The 18,941-nt window shown below is 42.7% G+C and overlaps 1 protein-coding gene across 2 annotated transcripts; it reads right to left on the bottom strand.

Moving 5' to 3' along the window:
* Positions 1 to 3,640: 3,640 nt before the first annotated feature.
* LOC106805953 (gliomedin-like) lies at positions 3,641 to 18,380 on the bottom strand. Of its 2 annotated transcripts, XM_014807748.1 has the most exons (9): positions 17,710 to 18,380; positions 16,228 to 16,278; positions 15,222 to 15,300; positions 14,261 to 14,395; positions 7,815 to 7,985; positions 7,622 to 7,648; positions 7,227 to 7,289; positions 6,954 to 6,995; positions 3,641 to 4,445 (listed from the first exon to the last, which is right to left on the bottom strand). In XM_014807748.1, the coding sequence occupies exons 1-9, from the start codon at positions 18,229 to 18,231 to the stop codon at positions 3,691 to 3,693; spliced, it is 1,845 nt and encodes a 614-aa protein (XP_014663234.1). In that variant the 5' UTR covers positions 18,232 to 18,380; the 3' UTR covers positions 3,641 to 3,690. The 2 variants fall into 2 exon arrangements, with proteins under 2 accessions (XP_014663234.1, XP_014663236.1); XM_014807750.1 differs by lacking the exon at positions 16,228 to 16,278.
* Between the last annotated feature and the right edge of the window lie 561 nt (positions 18,381 to 18,941).

The raw sequence follows: 18,941 nt of genomic DNA, 5'->3' as shown, positions 1-18,941 counted from the left end.
TGTGTGTGTGTGTGTGTGTGTGTGTGTGTGTGTGTGTGTGTGTGTGTGTGTGTGTGTGTGTGTGTGTGTGTGTGTGTGTGTTGTGTGTGTGTGTGTGTGTGTGTGTGTGTGTGTGTGTGTGTGTGTGTGTGTGTGTTTGTGTGCGCGCGTGCGTGTCTGCTCATTAGTTCAAACATGTGGTTTTATATAGCTCATGGTTCAACACAAACACGTATATGCTGATGAAATTGATCAGTTCAATATATAATAGATCTTACATATAATTATAGGGCCCTAACCCAGTTTTCGAGTATTATATTTTAATATGCGACCGCCAACAATCATATATCTTGTATAAATTATTAGCTGAATTTTCCGAAACTTTGTCTATCGTTCTGCGCTTCATGGTACGTGCGCGCTCGATCTCTCCCTCTCCTAACACGTACTATTCTATCTGTATTTCTCGGCCTCTCTCCTATTTCTTCTCAATAAGATCAAATAAAAAGCATTTATTCGTCATTACTCAGTTATATCCCAAAATGTCGTAATCGTCTCATAGAGATGTACTTAGCCGCGCACTATAGGATGAAGATCACTTACTGGCCCGAGCCATCCACCATTTACGCGAACCGGCATTGCCATCAATTATTTTCCGATATATTTCAGGAGCGCAGGTCGCGGCAGGCAAAGCCACTTGCGTGGTGTGTTCTGGGAAGGTGACCGCCAATGCCGTATCTACTTTTTCTGTGGGACTGCTTCCTTGCCCACCCCGCACTAGTAACTACGGCCTGTATTTTTTGCAGTCGGCTTCTCTAACAGCGCATAGTTATAGCTACAAAGAGTATATAACCATGGAAAGCGTCAGTTTGGATGTATTTGTTTATGGATAATATGGACATTATACCTATTATCAGAAGTAGATAATATGGAATTCCCTATATAATACAATAATATATATAATAGGGAATTCCCTATTATCTTTCTACTTCTGCTATTATGTATTTATTTACATGCAATGACGCGGGTAGTCCAGTACATATATAGGCAAAGGGGCTTTATCCTATGAAGAACATGCATCCAATGCTTAATATAACTTAGGCATACGTTTTAAGCTTTCGCCAAAGCTCGTTTGGCTTGTGACTCTAATGGCACAGCCTAAGGTATCATTCTCGTTAATTTTAATTTGATGTAAGAGGATCAAAACGGCGTGTTATCGACAGGTTAAATTTCTCGTTTACGTGGTGCTAGTGTATATATATATATTATATACATGCAGGCCTGTAGCAAGCATTCCATACTACTGGAATTGGACATACAATGTGACGTTTCATTGGCCTTCTATTCGGTCAGTCCATATTTCAGAAAGCTAAGAAACTTTTATGGTATAGTTTCTGTTGGTTATAATTTATGTTTTGTTTGCAGGTAACTAAGCAGTATTTACCACTCTACCAGCCTATCCATCTGAACTGCTTTAGAGGGAGCTGGGTCGTGTTCTACATATAATATAATATATAATGTAACAGCAATACTAGTATAATATAGGCCTATATGAATAAATTCTCAGTCTATTATGAAAACAAGTTAATAGTTTTCCTTCCTGTTAACAGTACGTGTGTCTGTTGATCTAGTCTACCTCAATGTCAAGAGGTTAATCGATAAAATTGAGCCATTTTGTAATTTAAATTATTATTACGGTTGCAACAACAAAATATTAAACCATGTTAATTTATGTTTAATAATATATCATTTCTTTATTTGTACTATAACAGACATAATTATATTTAATTTTTAGTGATTTAATGTAAATATATTGAAACCTAATGCTGGCTTCTTAATCGGTAACGAAGTTGAATTATTGAATTATGTTTAAATTGCAACATTAACAAATAAACTAAAAATAACAATATAATTATATTGTTATTTTCAGTTTATTTGTTAATATTTAATTATGATAGAATATACTTGAAATACATAATAAATGTATAATACCTAATACAACCTGACAAAAACTAAAATGAGAGCAAATATAGGTTGGGAAATGTAATTTAAATGCATTGTTACCTGTTTGGGACAATTTGATGACGTCATAGGTCATCCAGGTAAGAGCACCTAGGGGTCAAATTACGGCTACCACTTACGTTTGGTGTGAATATACCTCCTGAGAAATGGCAAGGCAATTGGTTTAGAAATGTCGAAGATATGGCTAATAAAGCTAATAATATCACTAAAATACAGTAAAAGTGTTCCGAAACGGTGCCGTTTTGTTCCTATCTATATACCTTGCAATACTCAACGACTGTCACTAAAAGGCATGTAACTCCTTACAGGGGTGGAACCTTTTAATTCTGTAAACCATTCTGTGTTTCCTGTGACTGGAACTATCTAAGAAACTCAAAATACCTATTAAAAACCACTTGGGAAAAAATCACCTACTATCTCTATCCGGAGGGTGAATTCTAAACTATTTCCCAAAGTTGAATAAGTCAAAGCACATGTGCATTGATGAACGCATAAACACGTTTAATAGTCTGTGTCACACTCACATGAAATAATGCCAAGCATGAAAAACTCAATGGAACTGACATTTTCTACTGTATGTAAAAGTATTGTGGCTAATCGCCGAGCGGGATAATTCTATTAATCGAACTGCGCATGCTCACTGTCGGATGTTGATACGATCGCTTGGAATGATGGGATAGAAAATACCGGGATTATTTGCGCGAGCGTTCACACACACGCCGCGGTGTAAATAATCGCGCTAATTCCCAAATAATCGCAGTCAAAAGTGCGATTTGCAGCGCGATGCTGATCGCGATACTTAGTGAGATTTTTGCGTTCACACTTGTAAAAATCTCGGTATTTCGATCGCGATGCAAAAAAACCGAGATTTGCATCCCGCTAATTCCCGCCAGTGTGAACGCGCCTAATGTAATACATATAATGCCATACTATTAAATTTCAATCTCTGACTCGTACTCAAGCTTAGAGGGTAGCCTTATTTCTAGTCTTATAACGAGTAGGCCTATCTATCTCCATTTTTTGTTTATATCGCTTCAGTACCTACAACAGACGCATTCTATGTAATAATTCAGTTCCCTGAAGAAAGTCGTAATAATGAATAGTGTAATAAAGATATTTTTAGACTTCGGATAATTAATCAAATAACTGGCGTGGCAAAAACAGACCACCGACTGTCAAAGGGGGTCGTCCGACCCCTCCGACTCCCCTTCCCACCCGGCTACAGGTCTGCTATATTCACTCTATAACTGAGTACTCGCCGGAGGATGGCGCTAACAAACCGATGTTAGAGCTTTCAGACTATACCAGACCCACGTGGCATCTCTGCTATATACCGCCGCCAAATGGGTGTATCGTGTGCACCATCACCAGGGGATATATACTCTTAGTCTTATGTGCACTATGATGCACGTCTCGACAGAAAATGTTCGATTATCAATATATAAAATCATAGGGCGTATCTTCACAATAGATTTGCTAGCGTTTAATTAAAACTCCTGCCATTCAGACGTTTATTCATCTCTCTCGTTGCGCAAAACATTTGGGGCACAGAGAAATAATAATTATTGTATTTGAACCAATTTTGCTAAAACTAAAAAAAGTAATATTTTTAGTATACGATACAGGATTTTTATTTACTCAGTAATCTCGGTTAATATATTGCAAATATTGAATAAGAATAAAACTAATACTCTACGAAAACCTAAGACTGTAACTCAACTGATTACCTCTATCCCACGAGTATAACAGCCTATTGGTGGGATTATAAGAAATCATATTGTTCTGCGTGTACGGGTTAACAAAGTCTAGCTCTATCCGCGTGACTGTGCTATTGTATAAATCGAAAGCGAAATTGAGGGTAGTCTTTGCGACGCTGGTATCTTCTACCGTATACAGAACTCCGCACGATATAAACGCATGTCCAACTACATTGTGTTTCAAGTCTAGATCTTGAACTCTTATGACTTCGAAAGGTTCCAGCTGTATTTTAGCTACCATCAAATTCTGGCTCGTCTCGCTTCCATACATCGCCCACAGGCCATTTTCATCCACGGCAACCTTCACGTAAGAGTGCTTTATATTAAACAGAAACGTGCCGCCTGTGTACGTTGCTCCGGGCAAAGGTAGCTCCTCGGTAGTTTTTGTGTGCACGTTGTAGCGTATGATACTCTGTTTGCCCGAGGCATGGTATATGAGGGATCTGTCGTAGATTACATGCCCATTCCCTTGATACGGCCAAGGAAGCTCGTAGGTGTGCGACGGTCGGTTAGCAACGTATGAAGCGGCATCCGGAAACTCGATGAGATTACTGCCGGCTGGTAACTCGGTGACCCAGTGCCTGTGCGCGGCCTCCGGAGTGGAAGGGTGGGCATCCAGCATCCACGTACCCCATGGCTTGTTGGTGTGGCGGTGGAAAAGCGGCTTACCGACCATTCGCAATCCACAACCTGTTTAATTTCAAGGAACGGTTAATTACGTTTGAGCGTAGGCGGCTGCGGATACGCGTGTTCATGTACATGTTCGTATCACATGCACTTGGAGCGTTTCAATAAAATATAATGCTAAATAAATACGAAATCTATTTACTATCAAAGTCTTGATGTTTCTCTGCTCTCCTTCACCTATTATTGCCGACAAGCCGTGCTGCAAATGCTCCCGCCACTGCAACACACGCCCACCGCACGCACGCTGCTGCACGCTACTGGCAGTACTGCACACTTACACATACATATAGAGTATATAGAATGTTGCAGTGGCTGGAGCATTTGCAGTACGGCTTGTCGGCAATAATAGATGAAGGAGAGTAGAGAAACACAAAGACTTTGGTAGTAAATAGATTTCGTATTTATTTAGCATTATATATTATTGAAACGCTCCAAGTGCCGGCCTGCCTGTGGTTCGTATGAGTGTGTCTGTGCGTTTGCGTACGCGATGTACGTGCGCGCGCGTGCGTATATAGTGAGCATATGCGCGTGTGTGCGCCCGTTATTTGTGTACCCGTGTGCGCATGGGTGCGCATGTGGGTACGTCTATGGGCCCACGTGTATAAAAATGCTATTGATGCCACTGTCGTTATATATTCGGTTGATAATAAAAGACATTTTATGAATTACTGCGTCGATATACTATACCAAAATAAGGAAATAACTATTTACTCTTCCTAGATTGCACATTATTATAAGGTTACTATATTTATCGTAATTATAGTTAACAGCAGTAATGAGACATTCGTGATCTTCCACACACACCATTGATACCAGTCTTGAAGTATGGCAAAATTTGATATAACTTAAATGCCAGAACCTTCGCTTGCACAGACAAGGCTTGTACCAACCCGGCACACGGGGTGTTATAATAACCTTGTGCATATACTTGTTATTGTGCATGCTAATAAGCGTGCTAGTACTTACTGCTAGTGCGAGGGCCTAATGTTCCATTTGGAAGTGCTGTGAAAGTGAACAGTGCATCAGAAACAATCTATACTATCATTCATACCCTTCATAATCTTTGCGGAATCCGGGTGGGGAGTGAATTGCAATCGCTTTAAAATCATATAGCCTCTCCTGAGTTTACTAAACAGTATCACATATATACCTTTTTCGTAAGTACCAATGTCACCCTGCTATCACCCTTTATAAGTACAAACAATCTCAGTACGCCGGCAACAGGCGGAATGTTAAGCCTCTATAAAATTGGCTTCCGATTATCAAAGCGCTACTGATGTGTTTTATTGATTTTCCGTTGTGACCATGCAAGCACGTCTGCATACACGTCAGTGTTTATTGTTCATCAAGTGATAAAACGTCCATGCTCTTAATATTTACAACGTTTGGTTATGGAGAACAGATAGATGCTTGTCTCAAACGCAAAGTTCAAGTTCAAGGCAAGTTCAAATAACAAAGCATATTGCATTGGATTATATGCCAAATAAAAAGAAAGACTTCCCACATGTTTATTGAGTTTTCACGCCCCATTGCGGAAGGAATATTTATAATTATTACAACTTTTATCTGACTTGACCACTCAATCTAGTTAAATAGCCCCATATCACTTCACTGCGTTCGAGTAACCCCCACCCCCCGCTCAACGCCGTCGCCCCATCCTTGTACATTAATAATGAATACTCCTTATATACACATCATGTTAGTGTCAAGTTTGTGCCAATGGCGCAGCGTATCACTATCATAAAAAATGGATATGGTATGCCGTATCCATTTTTGTTATAATGAAGGGACATTTACCGATTGTTACCCCTGTATACGCCATTTGAAAATACGCCATGTTATTTATACCTGCCTTGCGTATCATATACGTAAGCATTGTAAGACAATCATTTATATCTACACGAATCGTTATTTTTCGCGTGAATTTGGAATGTGTGTCGAGAGACATTTTTTATTTTCAACTGAATAGCTTTCTTCGATGGCGTCACTAAATATTATTAATTCATTATGTATAAATGCTTTGGTTGCAGTGATATTTCCACAAGCGCGTATAGATCGTCGATACTTACTCAGCGGTCATGTTTCCTTTATATTGCCCTTGTGAATATCAACCCAGCACAACTCTCAGTGTGTAAATTGTAAAGCTTGCGCTCTATGGGGATCATTAGAGTAGTTATAAACCAAACCTCGGGGCTATCAGTAACATTACACCGATAGAGACTCTGGGGTTTAGATAACGGAAAACTGAATGAGTAAAAGCGTTGAAGCGACCACTATTCTGCTAGTGATATGTGTTATAATTATAATTACTCAAACCTCCCATAACGAAAGAATAGAAGTGGTATTTCATCCAACTATAAAGCATGTGCTAGTCTCTGGTGGGCAAATTGGCAAGCGAGGTGACTAATAACAGGAGAGTTAGTGCGGTGTGCTTGTGTAGCGTGAAATTATGTGCCGCTGTTGTCTATCATAAAATCCACGTTGATGCGAATTGCACTGAAACTGACAAACCTGCTGTTTCTCTTGAGCTTAGCTGAATCTCGCCAGGAGGGCCTAAAAGAAAACGAACGTGCTAAATTGTTACCGTTACCGTGTAAATTAAGGGAAGGAAAACTGACACCGCAATGATCATTAACTAAATAGACAACTCAGAATAGCAATATTGTACCTTATGGCAGAATAACCTTTTCATATAATGCTAAATCTCGACCAACCATAATACGAAATCGCCACACCAGACTTTCTCATTAATTCGTCGTTTGTCGAATACATCATTACACATACCCTGAGGCCCAGCCGGCCCGACTGGTCCTTGTATACCAGGGATTCCTGATTCTCCCGGCAATCCTGTTTAGGAATCAGATTATATTAATCTTTTTTTATGCAATCACGTGATACAAAAATATGTATTTATCAATTCTGTTTAGGAATCAGATTATATTAATATTTTTTTATGCAATCAGGTGATACAAAAATGCGTATTTATCTGAGCCTGTTTACACACTTAGAGAGGGAGCAAGAGTAGGTGAGCGTAGGAAAGAGATAAAACCCAACGCGCGCGCACGCGCATAATTATGCAGTCTACACATGCACACGCATCTGCATGGAACAACGCTATAGTTATATAAATATTCATAAAATTTTTATTATATAAGTTGCTAGAATCTTCGGTAGCTCACCTGGTTCGCCGTTAGCACCAGTGTCACCTGAAATATTAACGAGCCGAAATGTACATGCAAAACCCGCAATGTTAGCTAACAAAATGTCATAAATCAAAAATTTAGAAATTTATCTGTTCTCCCTATCTAAAAGGTATTCGGTTATATAGCAACACGCTTTTAGGAATTCAAAAGGAAAAAATATGCGGCCGACCTTTAAGACCGGTTTCCCCCCGCGGCCCGATTTCTCCCGTTGTGCCCGTCGGTCCAGCGTTCCCGGCATCACCCTTCTCTCCTGCAGAACCGTGTATTCCTTGCGGGCCGACAGGCCCCTGCACACCGGGAATGCCTGCGTGACCTGGCTCGCCAGTGTAGCCCTTCTCTCCTGAAAAACATTCACGAAACTGTGATACGCGCCACGCAACAATGTCTTTGCAGCACTATAATATAAACTAAATAACATAATGTATAATAACCACCATTGACAGCAGATACCTAATAACTACGTGCGACTTCAGATAATATTATTACCGCGCGCAGACTCACTCGATTATTAATCGCACCCGGACGAAGTTGTCGCACTTGTATTTTCTCATCACTTATGGTGACGCGGGAAGGCTAATAGAGCAATGCTGAAGCTGCACGGTTAATTTGCACGGTCGCGCGAGTGAATGCGATAGCAAAATTAGCGAGCGTGTGTCCTCGGCTTACGTATACTATCAAGAGCGTATAAAGAAGGCTTCTTTATTCCTTACTTTATACGCTCTTGATCTGACTCGCGCTACAGATAATAAAAATATAACTACAATGTGTTAACACACGCCTGCCCATTTATTGATATAACCAACACACTTTAAATGTCAGCGGGTGTAGAAAAACGTTATACAATTATTCACTTATTTGTATCCACTGCAAAGAGAAAGAAAGGGGGCTTATTTCACGTATTTATCCCTGATCCATTAACGTCACATGTTCCACAGCACATACACGACATATTGGTCACATGTGACGCAGGCGAGTATACCTGAGCGTTAGGAACTTACCGTACACGATCAGATTATCCGGTAATATCGGCCTATGCATATACACTAACTGATACAGATAATTAGTGTTGAAATTTGGAAATGAACACCGATACTTTATGTAGGGGCAATAATATATAGCTTAATGATATTATGTAGCAAAACTATTCGCTTATAGTGCGTGTTGCAAAAAAAACATTAAGAATTTTAAAACATTATAATATATTTTCATTCTGACACCATTACCACCCATCTATTCATACCACGCCGTATATCATCCATAATATGATACCGTCAATGAAATGCAGACCGCAACATACCATCCAAGGCATACAAGCCATACTACATTATCCACCCATCTGTGCATTCACCTACCCACCTATCCATCTATCCACCATCTATCGATCCATCATTCCATTCACCCGTTTGTCCGTCTGTGTATCCATCCATCCATCCATCCATAAACCCACCAACCCATCTATCAATCCATATATCCATGCGCCCATCTATCCCTGCATGCATGCATGCATGCATCCATCAATCCATCCATCCATCCATCCATCCATCCATCCATCCATCCATCCATCCATCCATCCATCCATCCATCCATCCATCCATCCATCCATCCATCCATCCATCCACCATCCATCGCCATGCCATCATCCATTCCATGCCATACCATCGGGCCGATGTTATCTATCCATTTATCTACCATGCATCCATGCCCAATCCATCCATCCCATCATCCATCCCATCATCCATTCCATCCACCATCTCATCCCAGACCATCCATCCATCCATCCATGCCATCCTCCATCATTCCATCCATCCATGGCCATAGCATACCATCCATCCATCCCATCCATCCATCCATCTCCATTCCATCATCCTCCCATCCATCATCCATCATCCATTCATCAGGCCCATCCATCCATCCATCCATCCATCCATCCACATGCATCCATCCATCCATCCATCCAGTCCATGCCATTTCATGCCTCATCCATCCATCGCATCCATCCATGGCCATCATCAATGTCATCCATCCCCATCCAGTCCATCCATCCATCCATACATCCCATCCATCCATCCATCATCCATCCATCCATCCATCCATACCATCCATCCATGCCATCGATCATCTCCATCCCATCCCATCCATACATGCCCATCCTCCATCGCATCCATCCATCCATCCATCCATCCATCCACATCTCCATACCATCCACCCATCATGCCATCCATCGCACCATCCATCCATCCCATCCCATCCATCCATCATCCATCCATCCATCCCATGCCATCCATCACCATCCATCCATCATCCATACCATCATCCATACCATACCATGCCATCCATCATCCAGTACCATCCATCCTCCATCCATTCCATCCACCATCCATCCATCCTCTCATCCGTGCCAATCAATCATCCATGCATACCATCCATCCATCCATCCATCCATCATCCATCCATCCATGACCATCCATCCCCCATCCCATCGGCATCCATCCCACCATCCATCCATCCATGCCCATGCCATCCATCATCCATCATCCATCCATCCATCGCATCCCCCATGCCATACCATCCTCCATCATCCCATCCATCCATCCTACCATCCATGCCATGCCATCCATGCCATCCATACCATCATCACATCCATCCATCCATCCATTACCATAAGACCACCAACCCATCATCCACCATCCCTCATCATCCATGCCACCATCCATCCTAGAATGCATGCATCCGCATGCAATCCGATCCATCCATTCCATCCCATCCATCCCATTCCATCCATCCATCCATCCATCCATCAATCCATCCATCCATCCATCCATCCATCATCCATCCATCTCCATCCATCCATCCATCCATCCATCCATCACTCCCATCCATCCATCCATATGCCATCCATCATCCATCCATCATCCATCCCATCTCATCCATCGGCATACCATCCATCCATGCCATCCATCCATCCATCCATCGCATCCAGCATGCCATCCATCCATCCATCACATGCCATCAATGCCAAATCCATCCATGCCATCCATACCATCAGTATCATTCATCATCATATCCCATCATCATACAGCCATCCATCCTACATCCATTCCATCCATCCATCATCATCCATGCATCCATCCATTCCATCCATCATCGCCATCCATCATCCATCCATCCATATCCATCCATCCATCCATCCATCCATCCATGCCATCCTCCATCACATCATCATATCGATCATCATCCACCATCCATCCATGCCATCATCCAATGCCATCATCCCATGCCATCCATCCATCCATGCCATGCCATCCATCGATCCATCACATCCATGCCATCCATCACATCCATCCGATCCATCCATCTCATCCAATCCATCCATCCATCATCCATCCATCCTATCCATCGCACATCCATCCATCCATCCATCCATCATCCATCCATCGCATCCATCGTCCATCCATCCATCATCATCACATCTCCATCCATCCATCCATCCATCCATCCTCCATCCATGCCAATCCAACCATCCATCCCATTCCATCATCCAATCCATCCATCCTCACCATTCATCATCCGGATCCATCCATTCCATCAAACCATCCATCCATCCATCCAATCCATCCATCCATCCATCCTCCATCCATCCATCCATCCATCCATCCATCCATCCATCCATCGCATCCATCCATCCATCGCATCCATCCATCCATCCATCCATCCATCCATCCATCGCATCATCCATCCATCCATCCATCCTGCATCCATCCATGTGCCATCCATCCATCCCATCCATCCATCCATAATCATCCATTCCATTCCATCCATCATACCATCCATACGCATCCATACCATCCATCATGACCCCAATCCATGCCATCCATCCTCCATCCATCCATCGCAATTCAAGCCCTCTATCCATACCATCCCATCGCCTCATGCCATCATCCATCCATCCATTCCATCCATCCATCCATCCATCGCATAAAAGTACCATCCATCCATCCTGCCATAGCCATCATCCATCCCATCCATCCATCGCATCCATCCATCAATACATCCATGCCACCTCCATCCATGCCATCCATCATCCATCAGCATCCATCCAACCAGTCCATACATACATCATCCATTCCATGCATCCATAATCCATACGATCCATGCAATCCATGCAGTCCATGCATGCATCCCATGGCATCCATCCGTCCTTTCGGAACGTCCGTCGCGTACGATCCGTCCGTGGCCGTGCCGTTCGTCGCGTCCGTCCGTCGTTCCGTTCGTCGTCGTCGTCCGTTCCGTCCGTCCGTCCGTCCGTCCGTCCGTACGTACCGTCCGTCCGTACCGTCAGTCTGTCCGTCCCGTATATCCATCATTCATCCAACCATCTATCCATCAAATCTATCCGTGTACGTCAATCCATCCATTAATCCGGCCGTCCGTCACCCATGGTCTGTCGTCTATCCGCATCCCATAAATCCATTCATACTCGCATGCATTGTCGCGTCGCCCGCGCCGTCCGTCCCTCCGTCCCGTCGTCATCAATCCATCAATCTCATGTCATCATTCAATGCCATCCACCATTCCATCCATCCATCCCATCCATACCATCCATCCATCCATCCATCCATACCATCATCCATCCATCCATCCGTGTTGATTGTGCATCCATCCATCCATCCATCCATCGCATGCCATCCATGCCATCCATCCATCCATCCATCATCCATCCATAGCCATTTACGGCCATCATCCATGCCATCATCCATCCATCCATCCATGCCATCCATCCATCCATCCATCCATCCATCCATCCATCCATCCATCCATCCATCCATGCATGGCATCCATACCTCCATCCATACCATGGTCCATGCCATGCCCATCCATCCCATCCATGCCATATCCATCCCTACCATCCCATCCATCCATATCATCCATGCCATACCATTCATACCATCCATCCTTCCAATGCTCCATCCATTCCATCCATACACGCATCCATCATCCATCAATTCCATCCATCCATCCATCCATACCTACATCCCATCCATCCATCTCATCCATTGCCTCCATCCATCCCATCCATCCATCCATCCATTTCCATAGCCATCCCATGACCATGCCTCCATTCCATGGCCATCCATCATCCTACCGTCGACCGTGCCGTACCGTCCATGTGCCGTCCCGTCCGTCGCATCCATCCTATCCATCCATCCATGCCATCCATCCATCCATGCCATATCCATCCATCCATGCCATGCAATCCATGTCATCGCATTCATCTATTCATAGCATGCCATAACCATACCATTCATACCATCCATGCATCATTGCATGCATGCATGCATCCATGGGCATCGCATCCATCCATCCATCCATCCATCCACTCCTCATCCATCTATCCATTCCATCCATCCATCCATGAGGATTGCCATCCATCCATTCCCATCCATGCCCAGCCATCCATGCATGCATGCATGGGCATGCATGCATGCATCCATCCATCGACCATCCATCCCATCCGCCCTCTCCATCATCCATCCATCCATGCATGCATGCATGCATCCCATGCCATCCATACCATCCATCCATCCCATCCATCCATCATCCACCATCCATGCCATCCCATCCATCCACTCCATGCCATCCTCCAATCCATGCATCATTTTTCGCATCTCATCCATCATTACCATCCATCCATCCATCCATTCATCCATCCATCCATCCATACACCATCCATCCATCCATCCATTCATCCATCCATCCATCCATACACCATCCATCACGTAATTCAGTCATTCCATCGGATTCCATTTACGCAATGACAATAATAAGTACGTTTCTGTGCGCACCTTCGTCCTTGAATACCTACACTGTTATAGGTAAGAAGAAACAGAAAAAAGTTATCAGCCATTTTGTACCAACCAAATCCGAGTGACAAAAGTTTCCATCGTCATGCGTTCATGCCAAGGTCGTAGTTCTATGCAAGTTCGGAATGCGACACGCTTGCACGTACTGTTATTTTCTAACGTTTTGTATGACTATCATTCGAGAAATCAAAGCCAAATGAAGGTTTACTTCTTAATAATTGCAAAGAAAATTTCCACTGTGTAAAATATCATGTACTCAGGTGCGGTATTAAATTGACACATGCAGCGAGCAAATCAATATTCCAATAGCATGTGAATTTGTGTTATTATACAGTAAAGCATGCTATCGAAAACTCGATCTGAAATGCCTAGCAACATTGTGCGCTGTTGTGTAGTAAACCTGAACGCGACATGCTGTACATACGCATTCTTTTACAAGTATTACGAGTTACAACGTCGAGTTGTGGGATGTGTAGCAATAAAAATGTTTATTGAAATATTCATTGCAGAGGAGTGGTTAGAACTTAAAATGCTGGCTGCACACATCAATCCATAAAACCGTTAGGTTGTTGTTGGATTCACGTAAGTAGGCCTATTTTAGTCGCATTTCCCTTGCTATATATACGCTTCGTATTTTGCCATTACGCTAAGAATATTCCACATACTGCCACATACATACATGCCAGCTAGTATACACTACAATGTTGCTCGCGAACATTACATATAACATATGCATGCAAATATCGTGCCTTACCCTTTAGACCAGGAATCCCGATAGCACCATGTGTCCCATCAAGTCCTGCGATACCGAGCGGTCCTATTTCGCCCTTTTCACCTTTCGTGCCAGGCGCGCCCGTCATTCCTACGTCGCCTTTAAGGCCGGGAATTCCTGTGGGAAATAAAAAAATTATGAGTAACGTACATCGAGGATTTGTTAATGCACTTGAAAGTTGTAACAAGTGATCACTGATATTTTACATATTTCCTTCGACATTTTATAAGGCACCAAACAGGTTATTTGTACACTTGCTGTGTAGTGAGAAACCGATGCGTGTATATAACAAATCGTGCTACGATATTCTGAAATCTTACACATGATGTGTGTTACAGAATTTAAGTGCGATCATTATTCGTTTGATATTGGGGTAACACCGTTCATCGAATGATGTACATGTACTTACATGACATATTACTCAGACACGGCTGATGTTTGCGCGCAGAATCAGCGGGAAAACTCGTGCGCGTTTGTGTCTGACTTAACCTCCGTCAACTACGCCATTCTATAGCAATGTTTCTCTTGTTAAACTAGTTACTTAGTTAACTTAGTTACATCGACCAACGCCATTAGGAAATGTTTAGCTCTTTTCCGCCGTAAGAAAAATAAGGAACGCCTGTCGCAACTACTTTTCACTTTATTTTCACTTCACTTTACTTTTCACTTTTACCTTACTAACACTGAGTATTTTGCTCAGTTCTGTTACGAGTATCCCTAATCACGCACGATGAAATATACAATTAAGGCACGTATAATTCTGTACCTCATTTATATGTTTTGACTCAAAACATAAATCCCTTATATTCTGCTCCATATCATACCGAACATTCGGGTTTCATAGTATAGGCTCTCGTGTTACTATGAGTAGAGAAATCAGCTTCACCGCTACATACCATGATCTGTCACTGCATATTTCATCTTCTGATAGTAAAATTCTTACCGGGTACTCCAGGTTGGCCTGCTTCACCGGGGGGACAGAACTCCTGTGTGCTCACACAAAACTCTTGAAGAGCAAATATCTACGCATGCAAGCAAATGCAGCCATAATTAGTCAAGAAATGTAACGAGTATTCGCTATATTGCATGAATATTGCCGGGACGGCCGTCATCCCTACCTCAAAGAAAATACTAATGCGATCTAACAAATAGTTGCCGAATAAAGTGAATGAGCCGAAATGGCAAAAAACAGGAAGTGCAGCAGATGACACATGCATTATAATGTTTACTCAAATTCGATTTTTGCTCATAATTTCGATGAGCTATAGTCAAGCTAGCACATTAACGAAAATGTATCGTATTCGTCAAAATGTTTGAACGTATACGATCCTGACAGTTTAAAACATCAGTAGAGACGTAATGACCATCGCAAACAAATCAACTACAAGTTCCCGTATCGCTACACGCATACAATATAAATTATGGGTGGTCATTTAATTAGCACGCGCACACAGAGGGATCTACCTCATAACAGCATCTATAGTATGTTCGCGTGTGGGCGTACGTGCGTGCATACGTGCGTACGTGCGTGAGTGTGTTCATATGTTTGGGCGAGCGTTCATGCGTCAGTAGGTTCGTTCGTTCGTGCGTGCGAGTGTGTGCGTGCCAAAACGCACAACGCGCAAACCACATGCCGTTATAAACAATAAAGGCATTCATGCTTAAACATGCGAGGCAAGATTTAAGAATATGGAGAAGATAATATATGTTAGTAAAATGAAATCATATACTGTTCGTCAATGTCGTTTATTTTCTATTCGGTTGCTGCGAAGCGAGAAGGTTGAGCAGTTTGCATACAATTAAAGTAAATCCGTATAGAACTATTATCTACGCTTTTCACGTACATTCCAAACATGTGTGTGTGGGTACAATAGTGATTAGAAAAGATTAAATCAGAGGCGAGTGAAATCCGCGTAAACATGCATCATGACAGCATTTATTCGCTAAACCTTATCGACGCAACTGGAATCCACTTGTACAACAACAGGAGCGTGATCATACTGAAAGAAAAACACCCTCAATACTTTTATTAAAAGTCTCAATCTCCTTAATACTACGTTTGTAATATGCTATATGTATTTTTATTATAATTATATAATGACATTAAAATATTATTATTCTAATAATATAACTATAATATAAATATAATAATAATATAATAAATATAATATAATTATATAACTATATATTATAAATTATATATGATCAGGAGCGTATAATGACAAATATCTCATATATATATATTGTCATTATACGCTCCTGATATGATGTATATAAATGTGAATACAATGAGTGAGTGCATGCATGCCTGCGTGGCATCGATGTCCCTAAAAAATTTAAATTAATTTATAGTCAGTACTTCAGTAAAGTTCAGGTGTTAGCTCTACTACTGTCTGCTCCACGTCAATTCACCGACATATTTCTTTAAAAGCATAAACCAATTTATGCACCAACGATGATATATGTATTTCACTACTAAAAATGATACTATACAGGTAGGTAGGTACAGGTAGTATAATACAGCATAATATATAATAATATATATATATAGTAACATATAGTAATATAGTATAATACAGGTAGTATATACAGTAATAATGATAAAACAGGTAGGTTTTTGTTGAAATCCAATTTGCTCACCGTCTAAAAGTAACGTTTTGTTGCCATTAACGCAATAGGTTTATTTAACCATATCTAAATTGTTGCAATTTGTAGCTCATAATTATATCCGTTAAAAAGGTGGAAAACGGCGAAAAAGATAAAGCTTTTAAACGGTTTATCAACGTTTTTTGCTGCATTTGGCGTTCTGGTCGCTTATATTATCTTTATCTTTATACAACACGATATGTATCGTGTTACATGGGGTTACATGTATGATATTTGGGAGGGGGGGGGGTGATGGATGTGTCTCGCATTGACGTCATCACCCGGGAAAAGGCCACACGAGGCCATGTGACTGTGAGGTTTTACAGTGCAACGCATTTGCGCAAATGCACGGACATTGCATGCAAAACTCAATTGTGGTAAATGTCAACTCGATGTGAGGTAAGCTCGTCTCAGTAGATTACCTCCACAGGGAAGCGATTCCGTTGGTAGGCGATGTGGCCGATTACGGTTTTGGTGCGCGTCTAAAAAGATTTCCACGTGATGTGCATTATGCGTGGAGGCACATGGGGCGTATACCCGTCAGACGGCAATAGTACCCTCGCCAAATAGAAACTGGACACACAGCTGCACGTTCAGTAAAAGCGCGCACACGTCTCCACCCCCAATTTATATGATCCGATTTCAGCAGTACGTAGGCGAGTGATGTACGTGTGAATCATTTGTAATTATATCGCCGAACACGCGCGGCTAATCGTATAGCGATCAATCAGCGAAAAGATATGGTCGTGACAGACATATAGAAGTATTCTATACGTGCGACTTACTGGAATTCGGGAGAACGACGACAACCACACCCAGTCGTCGGAGCTGGGCAAAGGGCCTTCGGTAGCCGAGTCGCCATTGGCATCTCGACGCAGATTTCCATTCTTGTATCTTCTCTTCCGTTTCCGTTTCCTCTTAGCTCTTCGCCCGGGCGTCTGCTCCGCGGCGCGCTTCTGAATCGGATGCGACCGTCCGCCATGTTGGATCCAGTGTCGCTCGTCTACGAAGCCGTCGACTGTACGCGAGCGCGGGCGTGTGTCAAAATTCTCCCCGTTCTCGCTGGCGTTGCTGCTGTGCTCGACGCCATTGGAGAAGACGACCGAGGCAAGAGAAGGCACATCTTCCGCACCTCGCGGTAAAGCCTGCTTCAGCTCTCGTCTGCAGTGGTCGCACGAATATCTCAGATGGTCAATATCGACGCGAACCCAATAGAACACACCTCCGTAGATTAAAGTCATACTAAGAAGAAGCACGTATAGTATTTTCAGATGGAGCGTGCAGCGCTCCGAGTCGGCGGTTGCCATCTTGGCCGAGCTTTTTTAGGATAACGACTCGGGTTTATGGTTGTATAGTGCAGATGCCGAGAGATGTCTACAGTATAACTGCGCATCGCACAAACAAAGTGTTCTCTGTACACTAGCGTGCTTGAAACTGTTACGACTCGGCTCTCGCGGGTTCGCTTCAGCTCACACGTGCATGGCTCCACGGTGTCAGAGGCACAGTCGTGTTGCATAAACACGTTCGGAGATGCATTTTATCATCGCGATTCCGTCCAATCACATCATCGTCAGTCCATTAACCGTTATTATCAGACGAATACATCTAAATAAGAATGGATGCGCATTGTGCCATCGTGGGCTCCGAATGCCTCACTACCGTGGTGTGGTGATCATTTATGTGCTCCCGCACGTCTCTCGACAAATAACAATCTCACGCGACAAATGGTATATATTCTCAACACGCCGGCCCCTCGATCGCCCAGCCCATCTTGTGACGTCTACTGGTCCCGGACCACTGGCTGCGTTAGTTTGAAAGCGGAGATCATTGCCGCAGTTGTTGATAGCCATTGATGTACATCGCAAAGCCGCGATGATCCCAGACCCGTATGCGGGGTTGGCTGCAAGAAGAAATGCCAGAAGACTTTTCTGTATATACATATACTGGGATCGGTCAAGGCCATCAATTCCCACGAGTCTAAAGGGATCGAGCTCGAGATTAAAGACGCGGAAACCAC

Source organism: Priapulus caudatus, unplaced genomic scaffold (assembly GCF_000485595.1).
Source record: "Priapulus caudatus unplaced genomic scaffold, Priapulus_caudatus-5.0.1 Scaffold134, whole genome shotgun sequence".
Lineage (NCBI taxonomy): Eukaryota > Metazoa > Priapulida > Priapulimorpha > Priapulimorphida > Priapulidae > Priapulus > Priapulus caudatus.
This window is presented reverse-complemented; position numbering and strand designations above follow the sequence as displayed.